This window comes from Microcaecilia unicolor, chromosome 11, assembly GCF_901765095.1.
Source record: "Microcaecilia unicolor chromosome 11, aMicUni1.1, whole genome shotgun sequence".
NCBI lineage: Eukaryota > Metazoa > Chordata > Amphibia > Gymnophiona > Siphonopidae > Microcaecilia > Microcaecilia unicolor.
In genome coordinates, this window is record NC_044041.1 from 97,870,116 (window position 1) to 97,894,371 (window position 24,256).

The window sequence follows — 24,256 nt, forward strand, 5'->3', positions numbered from 1 at the left end:
TGTACGGTCTGTGCCAGAGCCGGTGGTGGGGAGGTGAGGATAGTGCTGGGCAGACTTATACGGTCTGTGCCTATGCCAGAGCCAGTGGTTGGGAGGTGGGGCAGACTTATACGGTCTGTGCCCTGAAGAGCACAGGTACAAATCAAAGTAGGGTATACACAAAAAACAGCAAATATGAGTTATCTTGTTGGGCAGACTGGATGGACCGTGCAGGTCTTTTTCTGCCGTCATCTACTATGTTACTATGTTTACATATTATATACAGGTACTTATTTTGTATCTAGGGAAATGGGGGGTGGGGGTGGGGGTTAAGTAACTTGCCCAGTCACAAGGAGCTGCAGTGGGAGATAAATAAGTAATTTCAACCCCTTTAATCATGCAATTAATCGCAATTAAAATTTTTACTCAAACTGCAACCCTAAAAAAAAACCATCTACTCAGCAGGAGTTAAGCATACTTCTTTGGCAACTGAGAAACAAGAGGGTACTTTTCAAAATGTAACTTGCCCAACTGAAAAGCTACTGAAAATAATGGCTTTTGAACCCTGGAGGTTTATCCATTTGTAGAAAATGGCACAAGATATCAATCATTCTGTTTGCTAGCCTGCCCTACACCACCTACACTAAGAGGCAGGCTGGGCAGTGGGGGTAACCCTTTTCAGTCCCAACGCTTAGATGGCTGAGTAAAGGAATTAAAGATACCCAGCTTTAAGCCTCTTTAACTCAAAAGTTTCTTCCCCTCTGTCCATAGAGGCAAAACGAATAAAAATAGGCACCATGGTCTGCACCAGACTATTGGTTTTCTTTTGTTATAACTCTCACAGCCCTGGTTTTCTAACACAGAACATGCATACTAGGAGCACCCTCTCCCTCTCTTTCCCCCCTGAAAAAAAATAATCAGGAGCGAACACGCTCCAGTCATACAGGAAGAAAGAAAGCAGTACAAAAGAGCTGCATGACTAACTTAATGGACCCTTACCAATTCCCATCCCCTTTCTTAATATTATTAAGATAGATAACGATCCTACTGCCCAACAGGTTCTAGATTACGATTCCTCTGAAAAAGATTTGCTCCTTTTAGTACTGAAAGAGAGACTGTAAGCTCAGGAATGCTGTTTGCTTCTAATTTCTTGTTCATATGAGTGATCCACTTCTCTCTCCTTGCCCAAAATCTGAGTCTGTAGCTTACTGCTTTGAAGTCTTGTGGGCGCCTACTTAGCAAACCTCTAAACAATCCAATTTAACTTTTACAGAATCAAGTCTTAATTCAAGGCATTTCAGCAAATCTTTAAAAATAAAATAAAATCCAAAGAACAGCCCACAGTAGTACCAGAAATATTAAAGAATTCTAACAGTTAAAAAACAAACAAACCTAAATCTCTTAAGAATGTTGCACAGGCCCTTGGTTACTGAGGGTTCAGACTCCCTGAGATGGAGTGCAGGTGCAGTTGTAGGAAGGACACCCCCCCCCCCTCCCCAAACATGTTCACACTCTGGTAGTGCCCAACTGGAATCTGCTATCTTCCGATATTCCATACTGCTCCAGTGGGTCCTACAGCCAAAAAAAAAAAAAAAAAAACCACAAAATAAATTACTGGGAAGTTTGTGCCATCAGAGATCTAGAACAAACAGTTTTATCCAACCTCTCCCCAAGGTTTGGCGAGGGAGGGGAAAATGTGAATCGCCCAACTTATAACCCTGCTAGAGAGATACCAGCCCTGTCCTGCTGTGCTTTTCACAGCACTACGACATGCTGAATGGCTTGGCCTGTTGGGTTGTGATGGGAATTGGTGCTATCCCACTACGGTACTAGACTTGTGACATATATAGGAGATACTTGTAGCCATAAGGGCTATTGTAGTGGTATATGGTGTACAACTGGGTACAGTAAGTTTGGTAGGTTTTACAGGGCTCACTGAACAACCAACTTGGTAACTCGGTAAGATCATTTCTAACTGACTAAAGTAACTGATTCACTATATGGTTTTAAAGATCTTTTACGTATTGTGTTGACATTGTAAGTAGTATACTATGCCATATTTTGTATTTGAATATGTTTACTGCTGTAATTGTCTATTGCTCATGTTTGATTTATTCTTACTGTACACTGCCTTGAGTGAATTATTTCAAATTGGCGGTAAATAAATCCTAATTAATAATAATAATATAAGGGGGTAATGGTGAAATGTGTACCTGGGACCTTTCATTTGCAGTGCCCCCTAGGGAGCCCCACTGCTCTGCTGGGATGTCTGTGTGAGCAGTCTACTAAGAATGCTGGCCCCCCCCATACATCCCAATGGCTTGTTTTTATGTGTTTGTCCCTTGGACGTTCCCCCCCCCCCCCCCCCCAAAAAAAAAAAAAAAATGGTCCACAAAAACAGACGCACTGAGCATAAAAACATCTAGCAAATGAGCATTTTTGAAACAAAAAGATAAGACTTGTGCTGGTTCCAAAATCACCACTTGATTTTTGCATGTTTTCAGCAAAATGTCCAAAATCAGATTTAGACGTCGTATCAAAAATACCCCTCCACATATGGTTTTTTTTTTCTCTCATGGCATAAAAAACACAAAGTGGGACACACTATATAAAGCTATCTGGGTAATATGGCACAACTCTCCTGCCAAGAGATTTTAAATGTAGCAGTGCCTCTGACACAGTCACGCACGGAAAGAAAACAAAACCCAAGCATCTGATCGCCTCCCTTCATCTCTCATTTTTGTCATGCCCCAACTTCTAGTTAGGTGATATCACAAACTACCCAACTGAACAATCAGGGAAATAACCAAACGGGTTGGGAATGTAGACAGACATATCAGAGACACACCAGCTATTTTCATAACTCATTATTAATATGAACCATCTCAAACTGACAGACAGTGCAGTGGGTATGTACAGGGTTAGCAAAAATTTAGACAAGATAAAGACCAGGAAATCCCCACTCCCAATTGAATGCAGAGTATAGCAAAGCAGCATGGTAATCCATCATCCAGATATCAGCGCTTGTGCTAGTGAGGAAACTGTACAGGAATCCAGTATCTTCCCATCTAAAAATGAACCAGTAAGATTAGGGTTTGGTTTTATATTTACTTCCATAGTGTGTTACTGGTTGCTACTGTTACCCACAACATATACAGCCAGATATCTGATGAAAGACCCCCAACTCTCTGAATGCAACCCATGTCAAAGCTATCCCTTTCCCCACAAAGAACAAAGGTGCCAGTATTTGAATAGAATAAATTGTCTCTTAGAAAATGTCTAAAAGCAGTTCTCTTTCATCAAGCCTCTTCCAATTGAGCTTTAATGTTTACAGCTGTGCAACACTGCCAATGATGGAAGGGATTATTATTTTATGATGAGATTGTATTGTGCTGTGAATGTAAGCTTGTGCTCTGCCTAGAACTGTGGCTAGAGCAGATTTTAAATAAATTGCTAACTAGAATCCCTACCCTCTAAGATCTTGAGCCCTTTGTTTGGTAAGGCATCCAACTCAATCAAAAAGCATCTGCTGAAATGGCTGTCAAGACAGAAAGACATCTTGGCATCAATGTTTGAGGGTGGCAGAGGAGCTCCACTTTCACTAATATTGGCAAATCTAACTGCTCCTTCTCATGTGCATATAGGCATCGGGGGTTCATTCCAAACTCAGTGCTAGGTTCTCACCTGTCCCATGTATGGATTCATGCCTCTAATGTTAAAACAGTGTTTACAGGTGTTACCTTCTTATCTGCACACATACCCAGATTGCCTGGTGAGTTAACATCGCTGGGGGCTTTAAATGAACACTATTTGTACCTAATGGTCTCCTTAATAGTCTTGTTTAAAGGCAGACAGGCTGGAAGCTCTTGTGGCATGTAGCCTATAAAATAATGCACTTACCTTTCCAGTCATTTTTTGGATCTCATTGCGATAGAAGATTAAACTCTTCCTCATGAACTCATAGCTGGAAGACAAAAAGCAGATTTAGGTCACCAAGCACGGGAGGACTGGATGTCCTACACGAAGGGAAAAAAACAGGTGGGGGTTTCTTCTTGGAGAACATAGCACATCCTTTGCCTGGCCACATGAAATGAGATGTGTTCTGCTCATTCACCATCAAGACTAACCTCAGAGGGACACCACAGCACCATAAGTACGACTCTTTGTACGTTGTTAAAGCACATTTTGTAAAAGGATATCAGATGAAACTGGGAATATGGAAACAGATGTTCTGTGCAATACTGTGATAGTAAGAACATCTGACACTGGAGGAAGCATGAAGTGCTAGGGAGACTGATGCATCCCATCTCAGGGGCCTTTTACAAAGGCATGTTAGACTCTACGCGCATGCCAAAACGAGACTACCACCAGGCTACCGTGCCTCTCCCCCGGTGGTAATTTCGGATTTGCCATGCGCCTGTGCCGCCAGGAAATATTTTTTTTCTGGCGGTAATCGGTAGTTGGCACGTGCCAACCAGTCATCACACGTGTAGCGTGCGAGTCATCATCGCTAGATCAATGGGTGGCATTAGGGCTTAGGCCACTATTAGGCGCGTGCTGGTTTCAGTTTTACTGCATGCCCTTTTCCTGTCCCATTAAAAAAAAAAAAAAAGCCTTTTTTTCCCAGATGCAGTAAAAACTGGCCCGGCAGGCACCCAAACCATGCGCCTATACTACCACAGGCCACTTTTTACCACATAGTAACATAACATAGTAGATGACGGCAGAAAAAGACCTGCAAAGTCCATCCAGTCTGCCCAACAAGATAATTTCATGTGTGCTACTTTTTGTGTATACCTTACCTTGATTTGTATCTGCCATTGTCAGGGCACAGACCGTACAAAGTCCACAGCTTAGTAAAAAGGCCCCTCAGTTTCCCCCCCCCCCCCCCCCCCCCCCCCCCATGTGGCACTGCCCTTGCCACAGCCATCCCCCGTATGATTCTGTCCTTCTGGGATGCCTTTGCCACAGAACCCCCTTGCAAAGTACTGCCCTCCCAGACTGATATCCAAAGCCCAATCCCATTTGTCAAGTACACTCAAAATCAATTTCAAGCAACATATTAAATGACTGAAAAATAATTAGAAAAGGTATCCTAAAGGGCTCCTCCCCCTCACTTTTTGTTTTAAAACACATGCTATTTCCAAAATCAAATTTCTTTGCTATTACTTAAAAATATATATTTCATGAATCCTTTAATAAATAAAAATCCAAAAGCCTTGAAATGCAATTCTCTCTCCTGCCTATATCAGAATGATCCAGAGTTTGGAGGCTTAGCTTTTGGCAAGGGGTGAAAACAAAATATTTTTCTTCAGCGAAGTTGTCTCTGCAGGAATGTGAAAAGTCAAAACAAAACAAAACCCATCAGGTACAGGAGGTGATTTGTCCTTTATACCAAAGAATAATTCTGACCATGGTACTTATTCATTCAGTCTCAGACAATTTAAGAATAATTTGAAAAGAATAGATTACACTAATTTATGGGCTCTGCCTGTTTAAATGATTCTCTGATATATTTTTACTACTTAGGCAGTTTATTTGCATTGCATTGTTCCATGTATCTTTTTCTCACAAGTTTACTTTTTGACAATGTCTGTTTATACTGATTTCTATTTTTATTGTTTTGTATTATTAGCATGACAAATGGACATAAATTCAAATAAAAATTGCCTTACCTAGCGTTTGAGAGGGCCTCTACCCACTCGCCGCACTGCTCTTTACTAGCACATTTGAAGAAGTATTTCCTCTCCGACTCTTCTCCAAAGTCTGTGAGGGCAAAAATAGGTTAGAGGAAGCTTCTTCCAAAGCATGGATTCCCAGGTTTTGGAGTCTGAACAGAGGGACAGTGCAGTTCTCACCTTGGTCAGCCAGGCTCTAAGTAGCAGTCACTTCACCCCCTTTATGCTCTCTAGGACAGGACAGGGTCAATTAGTTTGTACATACACCCTAATAGTGCTATGAAAGATGCTATCCAGGATTCAATGATGCAAAGTCTTCAGCCCCTACTGTTTGCTTCATGTAAGCAATTTTTAGCCGACATACAGGTCCCTTTGAATTACTATAAAATATAATAATTTGCAGCTCTGCACATCCGACTGGATGCCTGGGTTCGTAACAGTTCCCATTGGTCCGCCCTGGGGATGACGTCACAGGGCGGACCAATGGGAAGTGAGAAGGAAGAGAACCCAGCAGCAGCCACCAGAAGCTCCAGTCCAAGTTCGACACCCCCCCCCCCCAATTTCCTCCGCCCAAAAACATTTTACCTCCTGCTCCGCAGTCTGCCGGCCACAGTGAAGACCTGCACGCACAGACGCCGCTTCAGACAGCCTTTGCTTTCGCTTCTGTTTCAGCTGTTCCTGTGGTCCCGTCCTCATTTCCTGTTTGCGGAAGGGCGGGATCACAGGAACAGCTGAAACGGAAGCGAAAGCAAAGGCTGTCTGAAGCGGCGTCCGTGCGTGCAGGAGGTAAAAACTTACAACAGCCGGCTCTTACGAAGGGGAGGGGGGGGAGGGCCGGTCCTGGAACTCCAATGGAAGGGGAGGGCCGGTCCTGGAACTCGAATAGGAAGGGGGGTCCTGGAACTCGAACAGCGGGGGGGGGGGGGTGCCCTTGAATACTACTACTACTAAACATTTCTAGAGCGCTACTAGGGTTACGCAGCGCTGTACAAAACAAACAAAGAAGGACGGTCCCTGCTCAAAGGAGCTTACAATCTAAGTAACAAAATGTCAAGTTGGGCAGTCTAGGTTTCCTGGGCAGAGGTGTAGAGGTTAGGTGCCGAAGGCGACATTGAAGAGGTGGGCTTTAAGCAGAGATTTGAAGATGGGCAGGGAGGGGGCTTGGCGTATGGGCTCGGGGAGTTTGTTCCAAGCGTGGGGTGAGGTGAGGGAAAAAGGGTGGAGTCTGGAGTTGGCGGTGGTGGAGAAGGGTACTGAAAGGAGGGATTTGTTTTGAGAGCGGAGGGTACGGGTAGGAACGTAAGGGGAGATGAGGGTTGAGAGGTAAGGAGGGGCTGTAGATTGAGTACATTTGTAGGTTAGTAGCAGAAGCTTGAATTGAATGCGGTACCTGATCGGAAGCCAATGAAGTGACTTGAGGAGAGGGGTGGTATGAGTGTATCGGTTCAGGCGGAAGATAAGACGTGAATCTTGCTAGCACCCGTTTCCTTTCTGTTGGAAACGGGCCTCTTTTACTAGTATAATAATAAATAAAAACTACTCATAATGTGAGGGGAGGGCTGGGTCGGCTTAGGTATGGTTTTCCTGTTTCATGTGGTATATTGTATATTCCTTTTCAGAAACTCTAATAAAAATGTGTTGAAAAAAATAACGTATTGATACAAAAAAAAAAAAACTACTCATATTTGTTAAATCTGGAAGAACATCAACAGCACTTATACTGTTAAGCCCATGAGTAGTCAAAAGTGCTGAATGTTAAGAGATGCTTCCCTCAAATTTGTGAATGTGATTACATGCCTGTCCTTCACTTATTACCCTGTCTTTTCTAATGCTGGAAAGGGAGGTCAACCTTGTTCTTGTGAAATGTGCTAATAACTGTAGCCAATCATCAAATCATTTCTTGCTGCTTACAGAAATAATAAACAGTCACTACTGCAATAGAGCCAGATTGAACAAGCAACCTAGAGGTGAACCGTAAAAGGTTCTCCACTTGGCTTCAGAGTCCTCTGGTCCTACACGTGAGTTTCTGTATCCCTGTACCTACTTCATTAAACAGAGGTGACGGGGTTGGTATTCCTCAGCCCACCAGTCCTACAGATGACGAGGCTCTGTATCCCTTTGCCTGGCCCTAAGCTCTCCAGTCCTACAAGTGACAGGCTTTTTTTTTTCACTTTAAAATATATTTTATTTTGCATAACTCTGTAACAAGAGCACAACTCACTCACATTTGCCCACGCAGGGGCTCATAAGTACTTAACCCCTACGCTACTACAACTAAAACCAGGTCATCTCTGTGGCCTAGTGGTTAGGGTGGTGGACTTTGGTCCTGGGGAACTGAGGAACTGAGTTTGATTCCCACTTCAGGCACAGGAAGCTCCTTGTGACTCTGGGCAAGTCACTTAACCCTCCATTGCCCCATGTAAGCCGCATTGAGCCTGCCATGAGTGGGAAAGCGCGGGGTACAAATGTAACAAAAATAAAAAATAAACAAGACCATCCCAAAGACAACTACCACTGCCCAACTAAACCTTGTACTCCTAAAATACAACATCCCCTTTCCCTGCACTCCAATCATTATCAACCCCAACGCAACTTGAGAGCACCCCATGGCTCTGTGGGGCACTTTCTCTCTCCCTCCCTCCCCCCTCCTATAAGATTCCCTTAACTTAAATACTTGTCAATCGCTGTTGTAAACAAGCCCATCTTCCCTTATGCCGCCATGTCCCCTTCCTGCGATAAGCCATTAATTTCTCCATTTGTACAAACTGACCCAATTTACATTTCCAATCACTCAGTGTCGGGGGATCTACCCGCTTCCAATAGTGTGCAATGGAGGCACTTAGCTGCTGCCAGCCCCCAACGCAACCATTTCCGCTCCTCCCAAGATTCCCTCTCAATATGTAAGCCCAAAAGACACACCATAGGACTGCACACCAAGGATGATCCAATTTACTTTACTAATGCTTTCATGACATCCTGCCAAAAAGATACCACCCCAGGACATGTCCACCAGATATGTATAAATGAACCCCTCTGTGAACCACATCTCCAACATAAATCTGATGCACTTGGGTACATCCTTTTCAATCTTTCAGGTGTGTAAGTGACAGGCTTTTTATCTGGGATCCATGTCATCTTCCCTGTTCAAGCAGCTGTGTCCTTGATACCAAACATGCTGTTCTTTGTGCTACATACTTCTCATACAAGGAACGTTTGTTGGATGAAAGGGCTGTTTATAAAGGAATTCACTGGAAGGCAGCTGGAGTCACTGCTATCAACACAAGGACAAGCAGAGGGAGGAAAAATCTGGTTTCTCATCCCCAAATAGGTTTATCGTCTCTTGTTCTCTCTTTTAAAAGTGCAGTAGTGTTCTGTTCTATATATAGTAGGGTGAGGTTAAAAGAACATCGAATATCCAAGTTCAATACTATTGTCTTCCTTTGGCTGAAGCGAGCTTTACAAAATGAAGTGTAACCAAGTGGAATTAAAAATCAAACACAGTAACATACTTTGCTTTCTGTGCTGTTTCTAGACATTTAAACTCTGGTTTGAATAAACTGTAGATCAATGTATTAAATTGATACTCCTTACCCTTACTTTCAAAGCACTTAAACTAGGATCTCCTGACAACTTGGCCTCTTTAACAATTCCTTATTCTCCAAACAGACTTGAATGATCATCAGCTTGTTCTCCCCACTCCTAAGGTTGCCCGACTTGAATTCACACGCCATCATGCCTTTTTCTTCACTGCTCCCTGTTACTGGAATTCATTACCTCTGCACTCTGAATGTTAATTTAAATAGTTTAAAACTGCTTTAAAAACCTGGCTTTTTAGAGAGGCTTTCCACCTTGACACGTGATGGGGAGTTTGCCTGTGCCTGAATTATTCCCTCCTTCCAATGTTTCTTATATATCTGCCCTCCCTTTTCTTTTCCCTGGTTTCTTACCCTGTTTGTTGGTTGCATGTTTTACTTTCCTAGCAGATATTGTAATTCATTCTCTCTCTTTTAATTATATTCTTAAATTATAATGTGTAAACCGCCCAGTTCTGCCAGTTAGCTTGGGCGGTTTAGAAAGTTTTAATAAACAAACATACAATTTGGAGCAACAATACTATGACAGTAACATAGTATGTGATGGCACAAATTTTACAAAAATTTTAAAACCCCACAATGGATCTGCCTAGTTATTCCAACTACATCCTGAATGCCCATGTGAAGCAACCTGGCTGCTTGCATCACACCTTACCCCGAGTCAGCTTTTGGCATCTTCCTGTTTGGACCTCTACTATCCTGGGTAGCTGGGTATACAATATCCCTCTACCTCAATCCAACACTCAGCTCTCTACCCCATGTCTTACCACAAGCTTTACATATATAAGCAGCTATCAAACCAGTGAGGTTATTACCTGGCAGACTAGGCCCTATTAGCCTTGATAGGTGATATCCAGCTAATAGCAACCTGCCCGCACGGACATTGATTTCTGAGGAACTGTAGGCTACTGGTTCTAAGCTGGCTACTCCATGACCCATAGTATCAACAGGTCATGCTTCCTTTATTTCTCCTTATCTGTCCTACCCCCTGCCTCTGCTCTCAAGGGAGCAAAGGGTAGGTTGTTTGTGATATTACAGTTTTCCAAACTGTTCCTATGCCATGCATGCTTGAATCGTGTCACGGTAGTACTGGTTATCACCAACCCTGCTAGGAGGTTATTCCAGGAATCTACCATTGTATCAAAGATCTATTTCCTCATGTTTTCTCTGTGCCTTCATCTCTAACATCATATCACCTCCTTAGAATTGTTTTTTCACTAGAGAGAAAAAAAAAAAGTCACCTTCCTTTAATCTACTGAAGTTTGTCAAATATTTGTGTGCGCCACTGCAGAAAACCAAGTTCTCACTCTCACAACTGGCTTATAGATCAGATGCACTTTCCATACTTTAGCTATAGTGCTGTCAGTCCTGCATTATTATATAAAATAGAGGAAGGAAAAAGTGAAACAATGCTACATGAGGCTCTACTGCACCTCCTTCAGGCATTTTCTTTCTGCCACAACTTTCTTGAAATGTGATCGGTAGTATCCCCCCTCCCCCCATGACCACATCATGCAAATGGGAAGGTACTGTGCAGGAACTTACGAATGGAAAATGCATTGTCATCTTCTTGGGTGAGTGTGCAGTGCTCCAGCAGAAGGGCACCAATGGGCTAAGAGAAACAGAAAGACAAGCTTATGGAAACCACCTGACAGAGCAATTCTACTAAAACAATGAACAACTGGAAGTAACTCAAACAATTCCCTGAGTCAAGAATAAATCCAAATATGCGAGGGCTCTCTCTGGGGCACAGAACAACCAAAAACAGCTGTCCTGAGCCGTGGAAAAAAAGAGACTTAGGAGCACGCTCGCGCTGCGGGCGGGAAGACGGTTGCACGTGCGCGCGAGGGCTAGCAAGCTTTGTTGCTAGAAAGATTTCTGTTCCTGGGGCTGCTGACGGACGTATATGGTTAATATTCAAGTACTACCACACATACTACATACATGTATGCATACACGTGATCAATAAATGTTTGCATAAGACTATATATTAGGTATTATTATTGCCCTCTATGTATATGTCACACACCAGAAGAGAACTACGGAACTGTGCCTAGAACACCTCCTAAACACAAACAACTGCCCATAAATAAATGTAGTTCCCTGCAGCTGACAGCAATAGTACTCGTATATTGGCTTGTGTAAAACTACACCAATCCTTACCACTCACATGCACTATTATGGAAACTGCATAAAAAATGTATACTTCCCTTAGGGATAGATTGTGCTCGTATTCAGACTTTGCATGTGCTCCTCTCCTCCATGTTCAAACACAATTTTCAAAAACTTTATTTCCCTTTTACTCTGGCCGAGTTTCACATCGCATCATCAGAAAGGGAATCAATTAAGTCGCAATATAGTGAAAATCACTCTCGCAGCCACAATCCTCGTGCAGGACCAGAAAGCACATAAGCACCGCCACGCTGGGAAAAGACCAAAGGTCCATCAAGCCCAGCACTCTGTCTCTGACAGCAGCCAATCCAGACCCCAAGAACCTGGCAAAAACCCAAAATTTAGTAACAATCAATTAACTTTTCCTTCAGGAATCTATCCAGACCCCCTTTAAACTCAGCAAGGCCAGCTGCCGTCACTACCTTCTCCGGCAATGAGTTCCAGAGTCTAACTATGCGCTGAGTAAAGAAAAACTTTCTCCAATTTGTTTTAAACCTACCACATTCTACTTTCATCTTGTGTCCCCTGGTTCTATTATTGTTAGAAAGTGTAAACAAACGCTTCACATCAGTCCGCTCTACCCCACTCATTATTTTGTACACCTCTATCACCCCTCAGCCGCCTTTTCTCTAGGCTAAAGAGTCCTAGCCGTCTTAACCCTTCCTCATAGGGTAGTTGTCCCATCTCTTTTATAATTTTTGTCGCCCTTCTCTGCACCTTCTCCTTTATATCTTTTTTGAGATGAGGCGACCAGAACTGAACACAATACTCCAGGTGCGATCCTCATGTTTGTTTTCCATCCCTTTTCTAATAATACTCAACATTCTATTCACCTTCTTAGCCGCCGCAGCACATTGAGCTGAAGATTTCAACATCCTATCCATCGGTGAGGGGCTAGTACTTGAATATTAACCATATATGTTTGTATTATTGCTGGAAAGCCCAAGTTGGATTATATTATACTGTATGTACATACAATTATCAGGAGGCGGAACAATTCATGTGCTATGATGGTTCCATCTGTGACACTGCCACATATTCTCTTGGGGATATAATGGCTGGAATAGGCAAGGACTGAGCACATTATTAGTATGCCTATGGATAGACAATGAGTGCATAATTTGATTTTTATATTTTTGATATACGAGTTTGCTCTGAGAGTACATATTTAGAGCAATTCTACTGCCAGATATCTACATTCAAATAGCAGAGTGGGGGCAAGAGGTAAAGGAGGGAGCTGGTTTGATCGTCTGAATCAGTAAAGAATGATGTTTTAGCCCCAACTTTGATGAGATGGTTAAATAAACTATGGTTCATATGTGAAATGGAGAGACTTCGGGCTGTGCGAGGTCATACGGAGGCGAAGTGGGAAGCAATATGGGAGCCCTTCTTGAAACATTGTGCATGTTGGGGGGGGGGGGGGGGGGGGGGAAGAAATTTCACTAAAACTTCAAATACTTGGGGTCATTGTTTGAGCTTTTGGCAGCATTGGAATTCATGTTGTTACCAAAGTGTTTCTAAGTAACTTGATGGGGCTTATAATGGGGCTACTTTGTTTGAATTTACTTACATGATTGTAAGCTGTTTTTCCTCATGTAGTATCCTATGTACAGGGATTTTTCGATACTTAATAAAGACTTCATACAAATTTTTAAAAAAATAATGATGTTGTACAGGACTGCAATTTATCTAGGCAGGCTGGGGTAGTACAGTTTTATTGAATTTTACATTTGTGATTGTTACTGAATTTTTTTTATTTTTGCTATATTGCATTTTGTTGATATTATTGTACCTCACTTGGGGCATTGATAAGATGCTGTAACAAACTTTTAAAATAACTAGACCTTTAAACTGTGATCCAGGAGAAGTCATGGAGTGAAATAATTACCTTCTCACCATCTCCAGTGTGACCTCTGGCAAGCTGGTATCTCCCTGGGCTTCTGGGTTTGGCATTTCTAGCTTTGGGCAGAAACAGCCCTGTTGCTAGCTCTAAATGGACTTTGGCTTATGAAGGGTTGTCAAATGTGACCAAGGCTCAACTGTCAGATATCCATTTTTATTCTAGTCACAATTCAACGTATAATTTTGCAATTAATTCCAACTGTGTTTCAGTGATCAAGAAAACATTTAGAGAAAACCAGTGTGGTGGTTCTTTTTATGATAATGGAAACATTTCTAGCTAACTTTTAAAAGAGAAAGTTAAACTCTATGACACTAGAATACTGTGTAAGCCTCCCAATCAAAGTCACTATCAAAAGGATTACTATTATTGTCTGTATTTTTCTTACCTCTTCTTCATCTATGCGAAAATAGAAGAGGAAGTTCACCACCAGCTTCACAAGGCGTTTCTTCAGAACTGCACAAATGATTACAAATGTTTTAAATAGGGATAATACAATAAGAGATGGGTGGCACAAAGTCTGAGATACTGTAACACAAAACACCTTTTTGTTAGTATTTCTGCTTTAAAGTACAGTTAATTCTACTTACAATACAATACTAGGATAGATAAGGATCCTACTGCTCAACACTATACAGTTTCCTCCACGTTCTAGAATTACCTTTGCTCTGAAAAATATTTGCTCCTTTTAGTATTATGAAAGAGACAGGCAGATACCTCAAGTTATAATATATCGCCCAGTCTCTTCTCTACTAAGACAGTGGTTCCCAAACCTGTCCTGGAAGGCTCCAGCCAGGATAGACCCTAGAGTAGTGGTTCCCAAAACTATGTATTTTTATTTTTTTTAATCTTATGGTAAATCTTGTGTTAAAAGAATTTGGGGTAGACCCTGCACAGCCTCAACTATGTCCAATCAGCATTTACCACAAAAATATCACTTTACAGTTTTCATTTCTTCACAAGTTAAATTATGCTATGAGATGGCAAAGGCTTAGTAGGAAAGTTCCTTTTCCCTACTCTCTGTTTCAGAAACCTACTAAGACGTCTCTGGAATGTTACTGGAAATTATGATACGAAGTGGGTTCTCAGATGCTGAAACTACCAGACATAAAACATAGTACAAGTGATAAGAAGGGTTAAGACCATAAGGCCTTAAATACTACTACACGTACGCAGCACTGTACACTGGACATGAAGAGACAGTCCCTGCTCAACAGAGCTTACCAATCTAATTAGGACAGACAAACAGGACAAATAAGGGATAAGGGAATTACTGAGGTGGGAATGATAAAACATGGGTACTGAACGAGTACGGGTTAGGAGTTAAAAGCAGCATCAGAAAGGTGGGCAATTAGCCTTGATTTGAAGACGGCCAGAGATGGAGCTTGACATATCGGCTCAGGAAGTCTATTCCAGGCATATGGTGCAGCAAGATAAAAGGAGCGGACTCTGGAGTTAGCAGTGGAGGAGAAGGGTGCAGATAAGAGATTTACCAGGTGAATGGAGCTCCCAGGGAGGAGTGTAGTGAGAGATAAGAGTGGAGAGGTACTGAGGAGCTGCACAGTGAATGCACTAATAGGTCAATAAGAGGAGTTTGAACTGTATGCGGAAATGGATAGGAAGCCAGTGAAGTGACTTGAGGAGAGGGCTAACATGAGCATAGTGACACTGGTGGAATATAAGTTGTGCAGCAGAATTTTGAACAGATTGAAGGGGAGAGAGATGGCTAAGTGGGAGACCTGTGAGAAGTAAGTTGCAATAGTCTAAGCAAGAGGAAATAATTGTGTGGATAAGGGTTCTGGTAGAGTGCTCACAAAGGAAAGGACACATTTTGGTGATATTATAGAGAAAGAAACAACAGGTTTTAGCAGTCTGTTGAATATGTGCAGAGAAGGAGAGGGAGGAGTGGAAGATGACTCCAAGGTTATGAGCTGATGAGACGGAGAATGAAAGTGTTATCTAAAGAGATAGAGAATGGGGGAAGCAGAGAGGTTCGTTTAGGGGGAAAGATAAGAAGCCTAGTCTAGGTCATGTTTACTTTCAGATGGCGGTGAAACATCCAGGCAGCAAACGTCAGACAGGCAGGCTGATACTTTGGCCTGGATTCCTGCTGAAATTTCTGGTGTGGAGAGGTAGATCTGGGAGTCATCAGCGTAAAGGTGATACTGAAAACCATGGGATGAGAGCAGAGTATCAAGAGAAGAAGTATAGAAGGAGAAAAAAAAGAAGTCTCAGGACAGATCTCTAAGGTACACCAACTGATAGTGGGATAGAAGTGGAGGAGAATCCACCAGAGTATACACTAAAAGTACGATGGGAGAGATAAGAACAGAGCCCTGAAATTCAAGTGAAGACAGTGTATCAAGGAGTAAGCTGTGATCAACAGAGTCAAAAGCAGTAGATTGATCAAGTAGGATGAGGATACAATAGAGCCCTTTGGATCTGGCCAGGAACAGGTCATTGGAGTCTTTAGCAAGCGCTATTTCAGTTGAATGAAGAGGGCGAATAGCTCGAGATGAAAGAAAGTCAAGGCAACAGTAGTGAACAGAACATTCAAGAATCTTGGATAAGAAAGGGAGGAGGGAGATGGGGCGATAGTTGGAAGGACAGGTAGGGTCCAATAAAGGTTTTTGAAGAGTGGTGTGACTACAGCATATTTGAAGGCATCAAGAACAGTTGGAGTGATGTAAATTTACCTATGTATAATTGATATTTTTTTTTTCTTCTTTTTCTGTAAATAACTTTTCATGTTATCTTTGATGACTAAATGAAAAAAAAAAAAAAAAAGAACAGTTGGAGTGGAAAGTGAAAGATTGAGGATATGACAGATAAACAGGATGACAGTAGAAGAGATAGTGCTAAGTAGATGGGTGGGAATAAGATCAGAGGAACAGGTAGTTAGTTTTCAGGAGGAAAGAAAATGTGCAGTGATTTCAGAAAAGGAGGCAGGGGTTGAAGGAAGGTTGCGAGAATGGACTAAGGGAAGGAGAGGTGGAGGTAACTTGGTTGAGAATTCAAGTTTAATCTGGTGAACCTTATCATGAAAGTACTCAGCCAGAGTCTGGGGAGAAAGTGAAGGGGGAGCTGGAGGTGAAGGCATTTTGAGGAGAGAGAACAGTGTGGCAGAGACGTCGAGGGTTTAAGCCAAGAGAATTTGTCAACTGGATGTAGTAGTCCTGTTTGGCAAGTGAAAGAGCAGACTGGAAGGAGGTCAGCAAGAACTTGAAACGTATGAAGTCAGCATAGGCACGGGATTTCAACCAAAGGCGTTCAGCAGATCTGGCACAGGAACGTAGGTAGCGTATTCTAGAGGTCAGCCAAGGTTGGGGTTTGGTACGCCTTACAGAACGGGGAATGGGAGGAGTGAGTATCTAGAGCAAAGGAAAGAGTAGTATTATAGGAAGAGACAGCCTCACTGAAAGACTTGCAGGCTCATTTTCAAAGCACTTAGCCTCCCAAAGTTCCATAGAAACCTATGGAACTTAGCCTCCCAAAGTGCTTTGAAAATATGCCTCTTGGGGTAACAGTGCAGCCATGGAGGTGATCATCCACTTTAGGTTCAGGCCTGCCCAGCAGCAGTGCATATTGTCGGTGTAGCTGGCAGGGATCCCTAAGCTCCACCTGAACCTTCTCATGCCATCTGAATACTGTGGAAGTCAGCGCTGTGCTCCCAGCTGCTGCCACTGACGTCTTTGTGTATGCTCCATTCATGTGCAGAATCTATGCACGTGGAGGAGTGGAAGGGGGAAATGCTGCAGACCTCCAGTGTTGAGATGGCCTAGAAAGTTTCAGTGGAGGTGGTCAACAGTTGGTGGGACTTGGGGGAGCAGGAGCGGAAAAGAAATGCATGGGCCTACCCAGAAATTGACTTATGGCTACGTCTCTGTTGCTAGGAGTCTCTTCATATTTAAAACACTGGAGACCTCAGACTAGAGCTTCCCAAACCTGTCTTGGGACCCCCACAGCCAGCTGGGATTTCAAGATATTCACAAATATGCAAGAGAATGATTTGCACATATTAGTGATCTAACATCAAAAGAAGTGAGGGAAACGCAAAATTATTTTGTAGAAAAAGGAAAAAGAACCTTTAATTGTTCCAACGAATAGTGTAAAACACAGCAACTCAACTACAAAAAATGGTGGCATAAGTAACCAGTCTCAAACTGGCCATTTTGGCAGGATGCCTGCTTCAAGAGTCATAAAATCCAATGGTTGTGTCACCCAAGTTTGGTAGTGAGCTTCTAAAAGTGATAATTCAGGTAAAAAAAAAAAAAACTCTTCATGACAGAAGTTTTATTTTTACCCCCCCCCCCCCCCCACCGAGAAGCGCCAGTTACAATGTAAAACAAAGAAGAAAAGTACAAACAGACCCAGCAAATACAGCATCAAAGAATATCAGCCTTGGATAGACACAAACAGCAAGATAAACTTCTGTTTTATAATGTTTACAAACTTATACCCCCACCCAAACGTCTCTCCCTCCTACAGGTATTGTGGGAAAATTCTATCCTCGAAGATTTTTGTGAGGACTCTAGGGGTGCCAAGAATCTGATTTCCTGTTTATATAAATATTGATGGAAATCCTCATCTCTATATTCTGCACCACAGAAATTGGCCCTCTAAATTGGGGGTTAGTATTGAGGGTGATTGGAACACTGTTTCGGTGCATTTTAGATAGTCCTACTACCCGTATGTTATTCCGGCGTGAGCGGTTTTCAAGATCTTCTAATTTTTCATGGCAGCCTTTTAATTGCTGTGTTAGAGCCGCTATGTCCGGGCCATAACCTCTCCCTTCGTCCTCCAGAGCCGACATGCGTGCCTCCAGATCTCCCACTCTCGTCCCTATGCCATCCATTCGCGTGGCTAAGCTTTCTAATTTGTGTTCCATCGCTTCCCACTTTGGCTCCCATGCGTTTGTCACCGCCTTGGTAAGTTGTGCAAGCTGTACCTCTGTAAACTCTCCAGGCGATTTGTCTGTTTCATCCGCCATTTTGGATTCCGAGTCGTTCAATTTAAGTTTTTCTTTTTTCCCGGACCGCTGTGCCATTGTTCCGGCTGTTTTCCGCAAGTATTTGTCCATAAACTAGGGCAGTCTTAGTCGAAGGGTCTTCGCCAAAATTTCTGTTGATTCACTGCACTTTTGATTCGATTTCGGGCGGGGAGTCTCAGAGCTTCAGCAACACGTTGCTACTCAGCTCATGCCCTCGCGTGGTCTCGTTTCGGTGCATTTTAAAGAAAATGCTGTAAAAGTTTTGTATTATTGGTATCTTACCCCTGTTCACCTTCACTATATGTTTCCTGGCACCTCCCCTTTGTGTTTGAGGGGGTGTGGGGACTTGGGTATGATGGGTCACTTATAGTTGTGTCAAGGCTAGGACCAATTGGAAAGTTGTTAAACATCGGATACAACGATGTGGAGCCAGACTGCGTCCGTGGACTCCAGTCATATTTTTGTTTCCTAAAAAGCCGCCAGGCCTCACTCGCTTTCAAGCTTTGTTTGTGCGTCATGCTGTGTGTGCAGTATGAGTGAATTTGGTGTCTCATTGGAAGCAGCCCATGGTGTTCTTGTTGGTGAAATGCCTGACCAAATAATGGTATATTTGTGATAAGGAGCATTTGCTGGCTGCTCGCAATCATACTGTAGCTAAGAGGGAGAACATTTGTACCCATTTTTTTTGACTCGCTGTTCCTTTTGATTTCTATTGATCCAACCTGATGGGGGTGGGGGGGGTTGTTCATGTCTTTGTCATAAACTTGTTTTATTGTTTAATAGTAGCTGCAGTCAAAAAATGGTGCGAGTATAAGTGTAAGCCTCATTGGGCGAAAGGTGATAGTCATCAGCAGCTAGTTTTGAAAAGGGGACCAGAACATCAAATAACTGACTCCAGGTTGCCATCCTCAAGGAGGCCCAACGAGTAAATGTGCTGGGAACAAAGCCTGGTGGAAAAAGTGGGTTAAAAGCTATAGGGGTAAGTCGGGATAGAACCAAATCAGGTTTAACAATAAGAGCATCCCAGTAGTAAAATGTTCAACAGCTGCCAATGGTTTTGAGAAAGCCACATCAAATGGTGCAACAAACAGGGACTTACAAAGAACTGCTCCAAAATGAACCCAAAGCTTATGGGGTTGTGCCTGAAACCATTCATGCACAGTACAAGCTTGGGCAGCCTTGTAATAAGGCGAGTGAATCACCTGCTGACTCACCCGTCTCCCACTTTAACAACAGTACGATCGGTACAAAGTCTACGAAGTTTATAAACCATAGAGCGACCCGGTTTATCGCAATGAAGTTGCTTATGCTTAAGGTTCAAGAAATGCAAGTGTTCAGAGTAAAACTGTAGTTTAGTAGCTTGCAGTTCTCTCCAGATGGAAACTGACCCAGACACTTTGTGACGCTCCTCCAGAGAATGAATATTAGCCAACAGGTAGCCACTTGGGAGCGTTGGTCCTGGGCCCACTTACAAGCCTTATGAAGAAAGCAGCCTCTAGAAACCGCCTTCAAATCATCCCAAACTATGCCAAAGAAGGACCCAAACACATGTTCATTTCCACATACTCCCTAAACAAAGATTTATAACCCGCAATAATCTCATTATCCTGTAGTAAGAGGGTGTTCAAGGTCCAATGTTCTCCTCATCCCGGAGAGCAAGAACAAGGGCCCATACAGAAGGAGCATGATCAGAAATGGTAATACTCATAAATTTAATCACTCCCCCCCTCCAGCATCTCATGCAGGAAAATGTCATCTAAACGAGAATATGTCCCATGGAAGTGAGAGACGAAAGTGTAATCGTGATCAGAGGGATGCGTCAAACACAAGAATCATACAAACCCAGATCATTAATTAAGGAAGCAAACGTCCATGACAATTTAACATCAAACCCCGCCAGTCCCCCAGAACGATCAAGTGTCGGTTGTAAAGTAGCACTGAAATCTCCTGCCACAACATTTGCCCTGCAAAAATGCTTGTAACCTAGACCTAAGATGAGCAAAAAAGGTGTCTTGGTGTTCTATTAGAGCATATACCAAAGCCAAAGTGACTTCGGAGTGGTCTATCAAAAGATGTAAGAAAAGGTACCACCCCTCCAAGTCTCACTTAATTTTTTTTTTTACCTGCATCTGGACAGAGGTATGAATCAAAATAGCCACCTCCTGCTTTTCAGAAGCATCTACCACTGAGGCACAGAAAACATGAGGGTACTGAGAATGATGCAGGAACTTTTCATGTTCACGCCTGCAAAAAGACTACATATGATTTTAAATGAAGTTCCTTAAAAAGCCTTTGGTGCTTTTGTGGGGAGTTAAGCCTTTAACATTATAAATCAAAAAACTTCACATCAGCACACAAAGTAAAAGAACAGAACACAAAATAAGAAAGCAGTGGAAGACTCACGCCAAGATCTGCCCAATGTTAAGAAATCCCCATCCCCCACATACAGACACCCAAATAGGAACTAGAGGACCTGACACACACCAGACAGATACCCAAACAGAGGACCTGATCCACAATACTAAACCCCCAATCCCCCACACTCACACCAAATCTAGGAGACACAAAAGCTAATATTTCTAAACCATTCAAACCTTCAACATTGTGTTCACCCACAGAGTACAATAAAACCAGATAAAGGTAAAACAACACAGCACAAGGCAAAAGCCGTAAGGAACCAAAACTGAGGTTATATCAAAGTCTCCTAGGCCACAAAACCAAACTAGAGCTTCAGCCAGGACAGGCTTTTGGATTTTCTTAGCCTTGCTGGGGGACTCGTTGCCATTTCTGAAGCTTGGCCTTGGTCGCAGGAGCTACTAGGCTAAGCGGCAAAGCAGTCACAGGCCTGCCTTGTGCAAAATTTTCCAAGCAGCAGCCAAGGAGCAAACCTAATGTAACTTGCCTCCAACTGTGAAGCACAACAAGAAAGGAAATGCCCAATGATAGCTCATGATCTACTTGATTAAAATCTCCAGTACAGGTTTCATGTTCCACCGTGGGGTCAGTGTGTAGTGAGATAAATCCTGGTAAAGAAAGACCAGCATGTCTTTGTACTCCACATTAGGCCTGACGTGCCCACTACAATAGCCTCTCCCTTTCAGCAAATTTAACAAAGTGTACTATGATGTCCAGGGGCTGGTTATCAGTGGGTTGACCCAAGGAACGATGGACCCATTCCAGGTCCACAGAAGTTACACCTCCCTCCAAACCCTGTAGTTACAAGCAGAGAGAATGCACAATAGTAGGGTGTAACCAGGTGCCTCTCTTGTGCAGCCAAGGATAGAACAATCTCCTCCAGCCACAGGCTCCCGGTACAGTGAAGAAACAGATGTCCACCAGTAACTTCAATCTTAAGAACTTTTATTCCATGCAGGTTTCTAGTACACAGTTCCAATAGCAGCATAGCACATACCAGGATTCAATACAGGCTTCAGTCTGGGCTCTTTATCCAGGGCACAATAAACAGAAATTCAATTCCCCAGACAAACAGTTCTTTCAGTTCATCATCACAGTCCAGTCACCAAGCAGCAGTTTCTACCTTCTATCCTCTTTACCTTCAGGAGAGTTCAATATTTTAGGGACTCCTTCTACCCAAGGGTTTTCCCCTGCATCAGCTTCACAATTAATTCAATACTTTTGGGACTTCCTCTCACCCAAGGAATCTCAGCCTGCTTCAGTACTTTAGTGACCTTCCTGTCCAAGGATTTTCAGCCTGTAACTACCAGTACTTTAGGGACCTCCTTGCCCAAGGATTTTCAGCCTGCAACTACTTCTCGCCTTCTGCTTCTCTCTGAACTGAACTCCTCCTCCTGGGACTCCTTCCCACTGCCTAATCAATCCCTGGCTTCAGCTCCCACCACCAATCATTCTCCTTCCATTAGCTTCCTCACACCCCAAACCAGCTGAGTTAAGCATTAGATTAATGAGACCAATGATGAGCTCCTGTACACAGGGTTTCCTAACTCTCTTTCCTGCTAGTGGCAGCCACTCTACACAACCTGCTAGCTTACACCCATGTCTTCCCTGATTGCAGCTAGGAGTCCAGTCTAGGTTCTTCATCTCCCCCTCTGGCTCCTTGCCTGCAATGCCTTCTGGGACTTGTAGTTCAGACAAACTGCCTTAACCCAACTATCCTGGATGTGACTTTATCACAAGGGACATCTTCTGTGGCCCTGCCGCCCGGGACATTGCGAAAATAAAGATTATTACATCGCCATCAGTTTTCTAGATCGTCCAATTTATACAGCAAATCTTCATACCCTGCCGAGTTTTCAGACCCAGGATCAACTCAAGCCTGAAGTTCATCCACGCGGCCTCCCAGTTCAAGGAGGTCCATGTTAATGGTGTCCATGGCCCTGCAAAATTTCCTCTTCAGAGGCTTTGATTTCATCCCGGATCTCCGCAAAACACGGTTTAATATTTCTGGGCACCCTCCCTTCACTGGGGCCTAGCGAGAGTCAGCGAGAGAGACAAATCAGAATCCGAGGAAACATGGCAATGGACTCCCTTACCAGCTGGGCGACCCGACTGGCTATCTCTGTCTCTCCTCGCAGAAGATGCCACATTCATCTCGCTTCAGGTCCCCACAACCAAAGCACCCAACTTGAGATAAAAATAAAAGCAGATGGTTCAGAGTATCACTAAATGAAGTGGGGTTGTAGCGGGGGCTAAAGAGCTAGAGGGCCATTTGGCATCATGACATCACTACTTCCCCCATGACAGAAGCTTTTTTTGGATGTTTTAGCGAGTTTCTAAAAGTGATAATTAAAGTTTTAAAAAAATCAAAAAGGTTTCATGATAGAAGTTTTGATGTATTTTATTTTTAACTTGAATTATTACTTTTAGAAGCACACTACCAAAGCTGGGTGACATACCATTTGATTTTATAACTCCTGATGCAGGAATCCTGCTGAAATGTGGTCATGTCATTTTTTGCAGTTCAGGAGCTATATTATACACCATTTGTTGGAATAATTAAAGTTACTTTTTCCTTTTTCAGCAAATTCGTTTGCACTTCTCTCCCTTGGTTGTTCGGAATTTCATAGGGCTTATTTCCTTCTTCTGTTCTGTGCACTTGCACATCCAGAGCCATTTTACACCCTATTCCTTATGCATATTCTGAAAACATGACTGGCAATTGGATCCCTACCACAGGCTGGGGAAACCCTGGCTCAGACTTCAGTATTTAGGGCCACCAGAAGTTCCAGAAAGTGGTATGTGCCGTGCTGGGAAGTGCACCCTTTGAATCCAGCTCAGGCAGAAGGGTGCATTTCCAGAAGCTGTATGTCAGTCTATCGTGGTGCCTCCTCAGAAGGAGAAGAAAAAAAAATAAAAGGACAGGCCTGTAAACCTAACCAGAGAGGAAAGTAAAATGTACAGTGAGCCTAACGCCAGCATTCTACAAGCAGACGAGGGTTTCCGGGTGGCCCTCTCTAAAAACATTGCTGACACGTGTCCTAGGCTTTCCTCGCAGGTAGGGGAGGGAGGGAGGGAGGCGAGCGTCTGTCTGTCATCACTCACCACTCCCTTTCTTGGGGCCCTTCATCCACAGTTCGTCCGCCTTTTCGGCCGGCTGCTTAGCCAGGGACTGCAACTCCTTTTCATTATATCTCATGATGGCTGCAGCATGAAGTTCGAGGCACAGCCCCACTTATAGAGAGCTGCCTACCATAAGAAAAAAATAGACAACACGTTTATTATTAGCGAAGCACTGGCGTATCCTTCTAACTCACGTACAACAAGTCTAAAGGATACGCTCACTGCCCCACACGCAGGCTGTTCCCCATTGCTGCTAGTAACCCACTCCTCTCCTAGTGCCAGGCTGTACGGCGAGCGTTTAATAAAGTTACATTCAAACGCAGCCGGAAATGACACAACGAACGGTAATGCACGCTCGTGCCTAACACCACCTACCCGCGAGAGCCCTGTGTCAGAGTCGAACTGA

The 24,256-nt window shown here is 43.2% G+C and overlaps 1 protein-coding gene across 5 annotated transcripts; it reads right to left on the reverse strand.

Annotated features, from left to right (window-relative positions):
• Positions 1 to 279: 279 nt before the first annotated feature.
• PLEKHJ1 (pleckstrin homology domain containing J1) lies at positions 280 to 24,255 on the reverse strand. 5 transcript variants are annotated; one of them, XM_030218827.1, is made up of 7 exons: positions 24,226 to 24,255; positions 23,833 to 23,976; positions 13,711 to 13,778; positions 10,796 to 10,862; positions 5,655 to 5,745; positions 3,880 to 3,943; positions 280 to 1,551 (listed from the first exon to the last, which is right to left on the reverse strand). In XM_030218827.1, exons 2-7 carry the CDS (start codon positions 23,924 to 23,926, stop codon positions 1,486 to 1,488), a joined length of 450 nt encoding a protein of 149 aa, XP_030074687.1. In that variant the 5' UTR covers positions 23,927 to 23,976; positions 24,226 to 24,255; the 3' UTR covers positions 280 to 1,485. The 5 variants fall into 5 exon arrangements, with proteins under 5 accessions (XP_030074687.1, XP_030074688.1, XP_030074686.1 ...); XM_030218828.1 differs by lacking the exon at positions 24,226 to 24,255 and adding an exon at positions 24,116 to 24,134; XM_030218826.1 differs by lacking the exon at positions 24,226 to 24,255 and adding an exon at positions 24,052 to 24,134.
• Position 24,256: the final 1 nt, after the last annotated feature.

Excerpts from the sequence above, each read along its gene's own strand:
- PLEKHJ1 (XM_030218827.1), bottom strand. The coding sequence starts at position 23,926 with ATGAGATATAATGAAAAGGAGTTGCAGTCCCTGGCTAAGCAGCCGGCC. Across the intron at positions 10,863-13,710 it reads TTCGCATAGATGAAGAAGAG|CCCATTGGTGCCCTTCTGCT; the intron begins GTAAGAAAAATA and ends TGTTTCTCTTAG. Across the intron at positions 5,746-10,795 it reads TGACAATGCATTTTCCATTC|ACTTTGGAGAAGAGTCGGAG; the intron begins GTAAGTTCCTGC and ends TTGCCCTCACAG.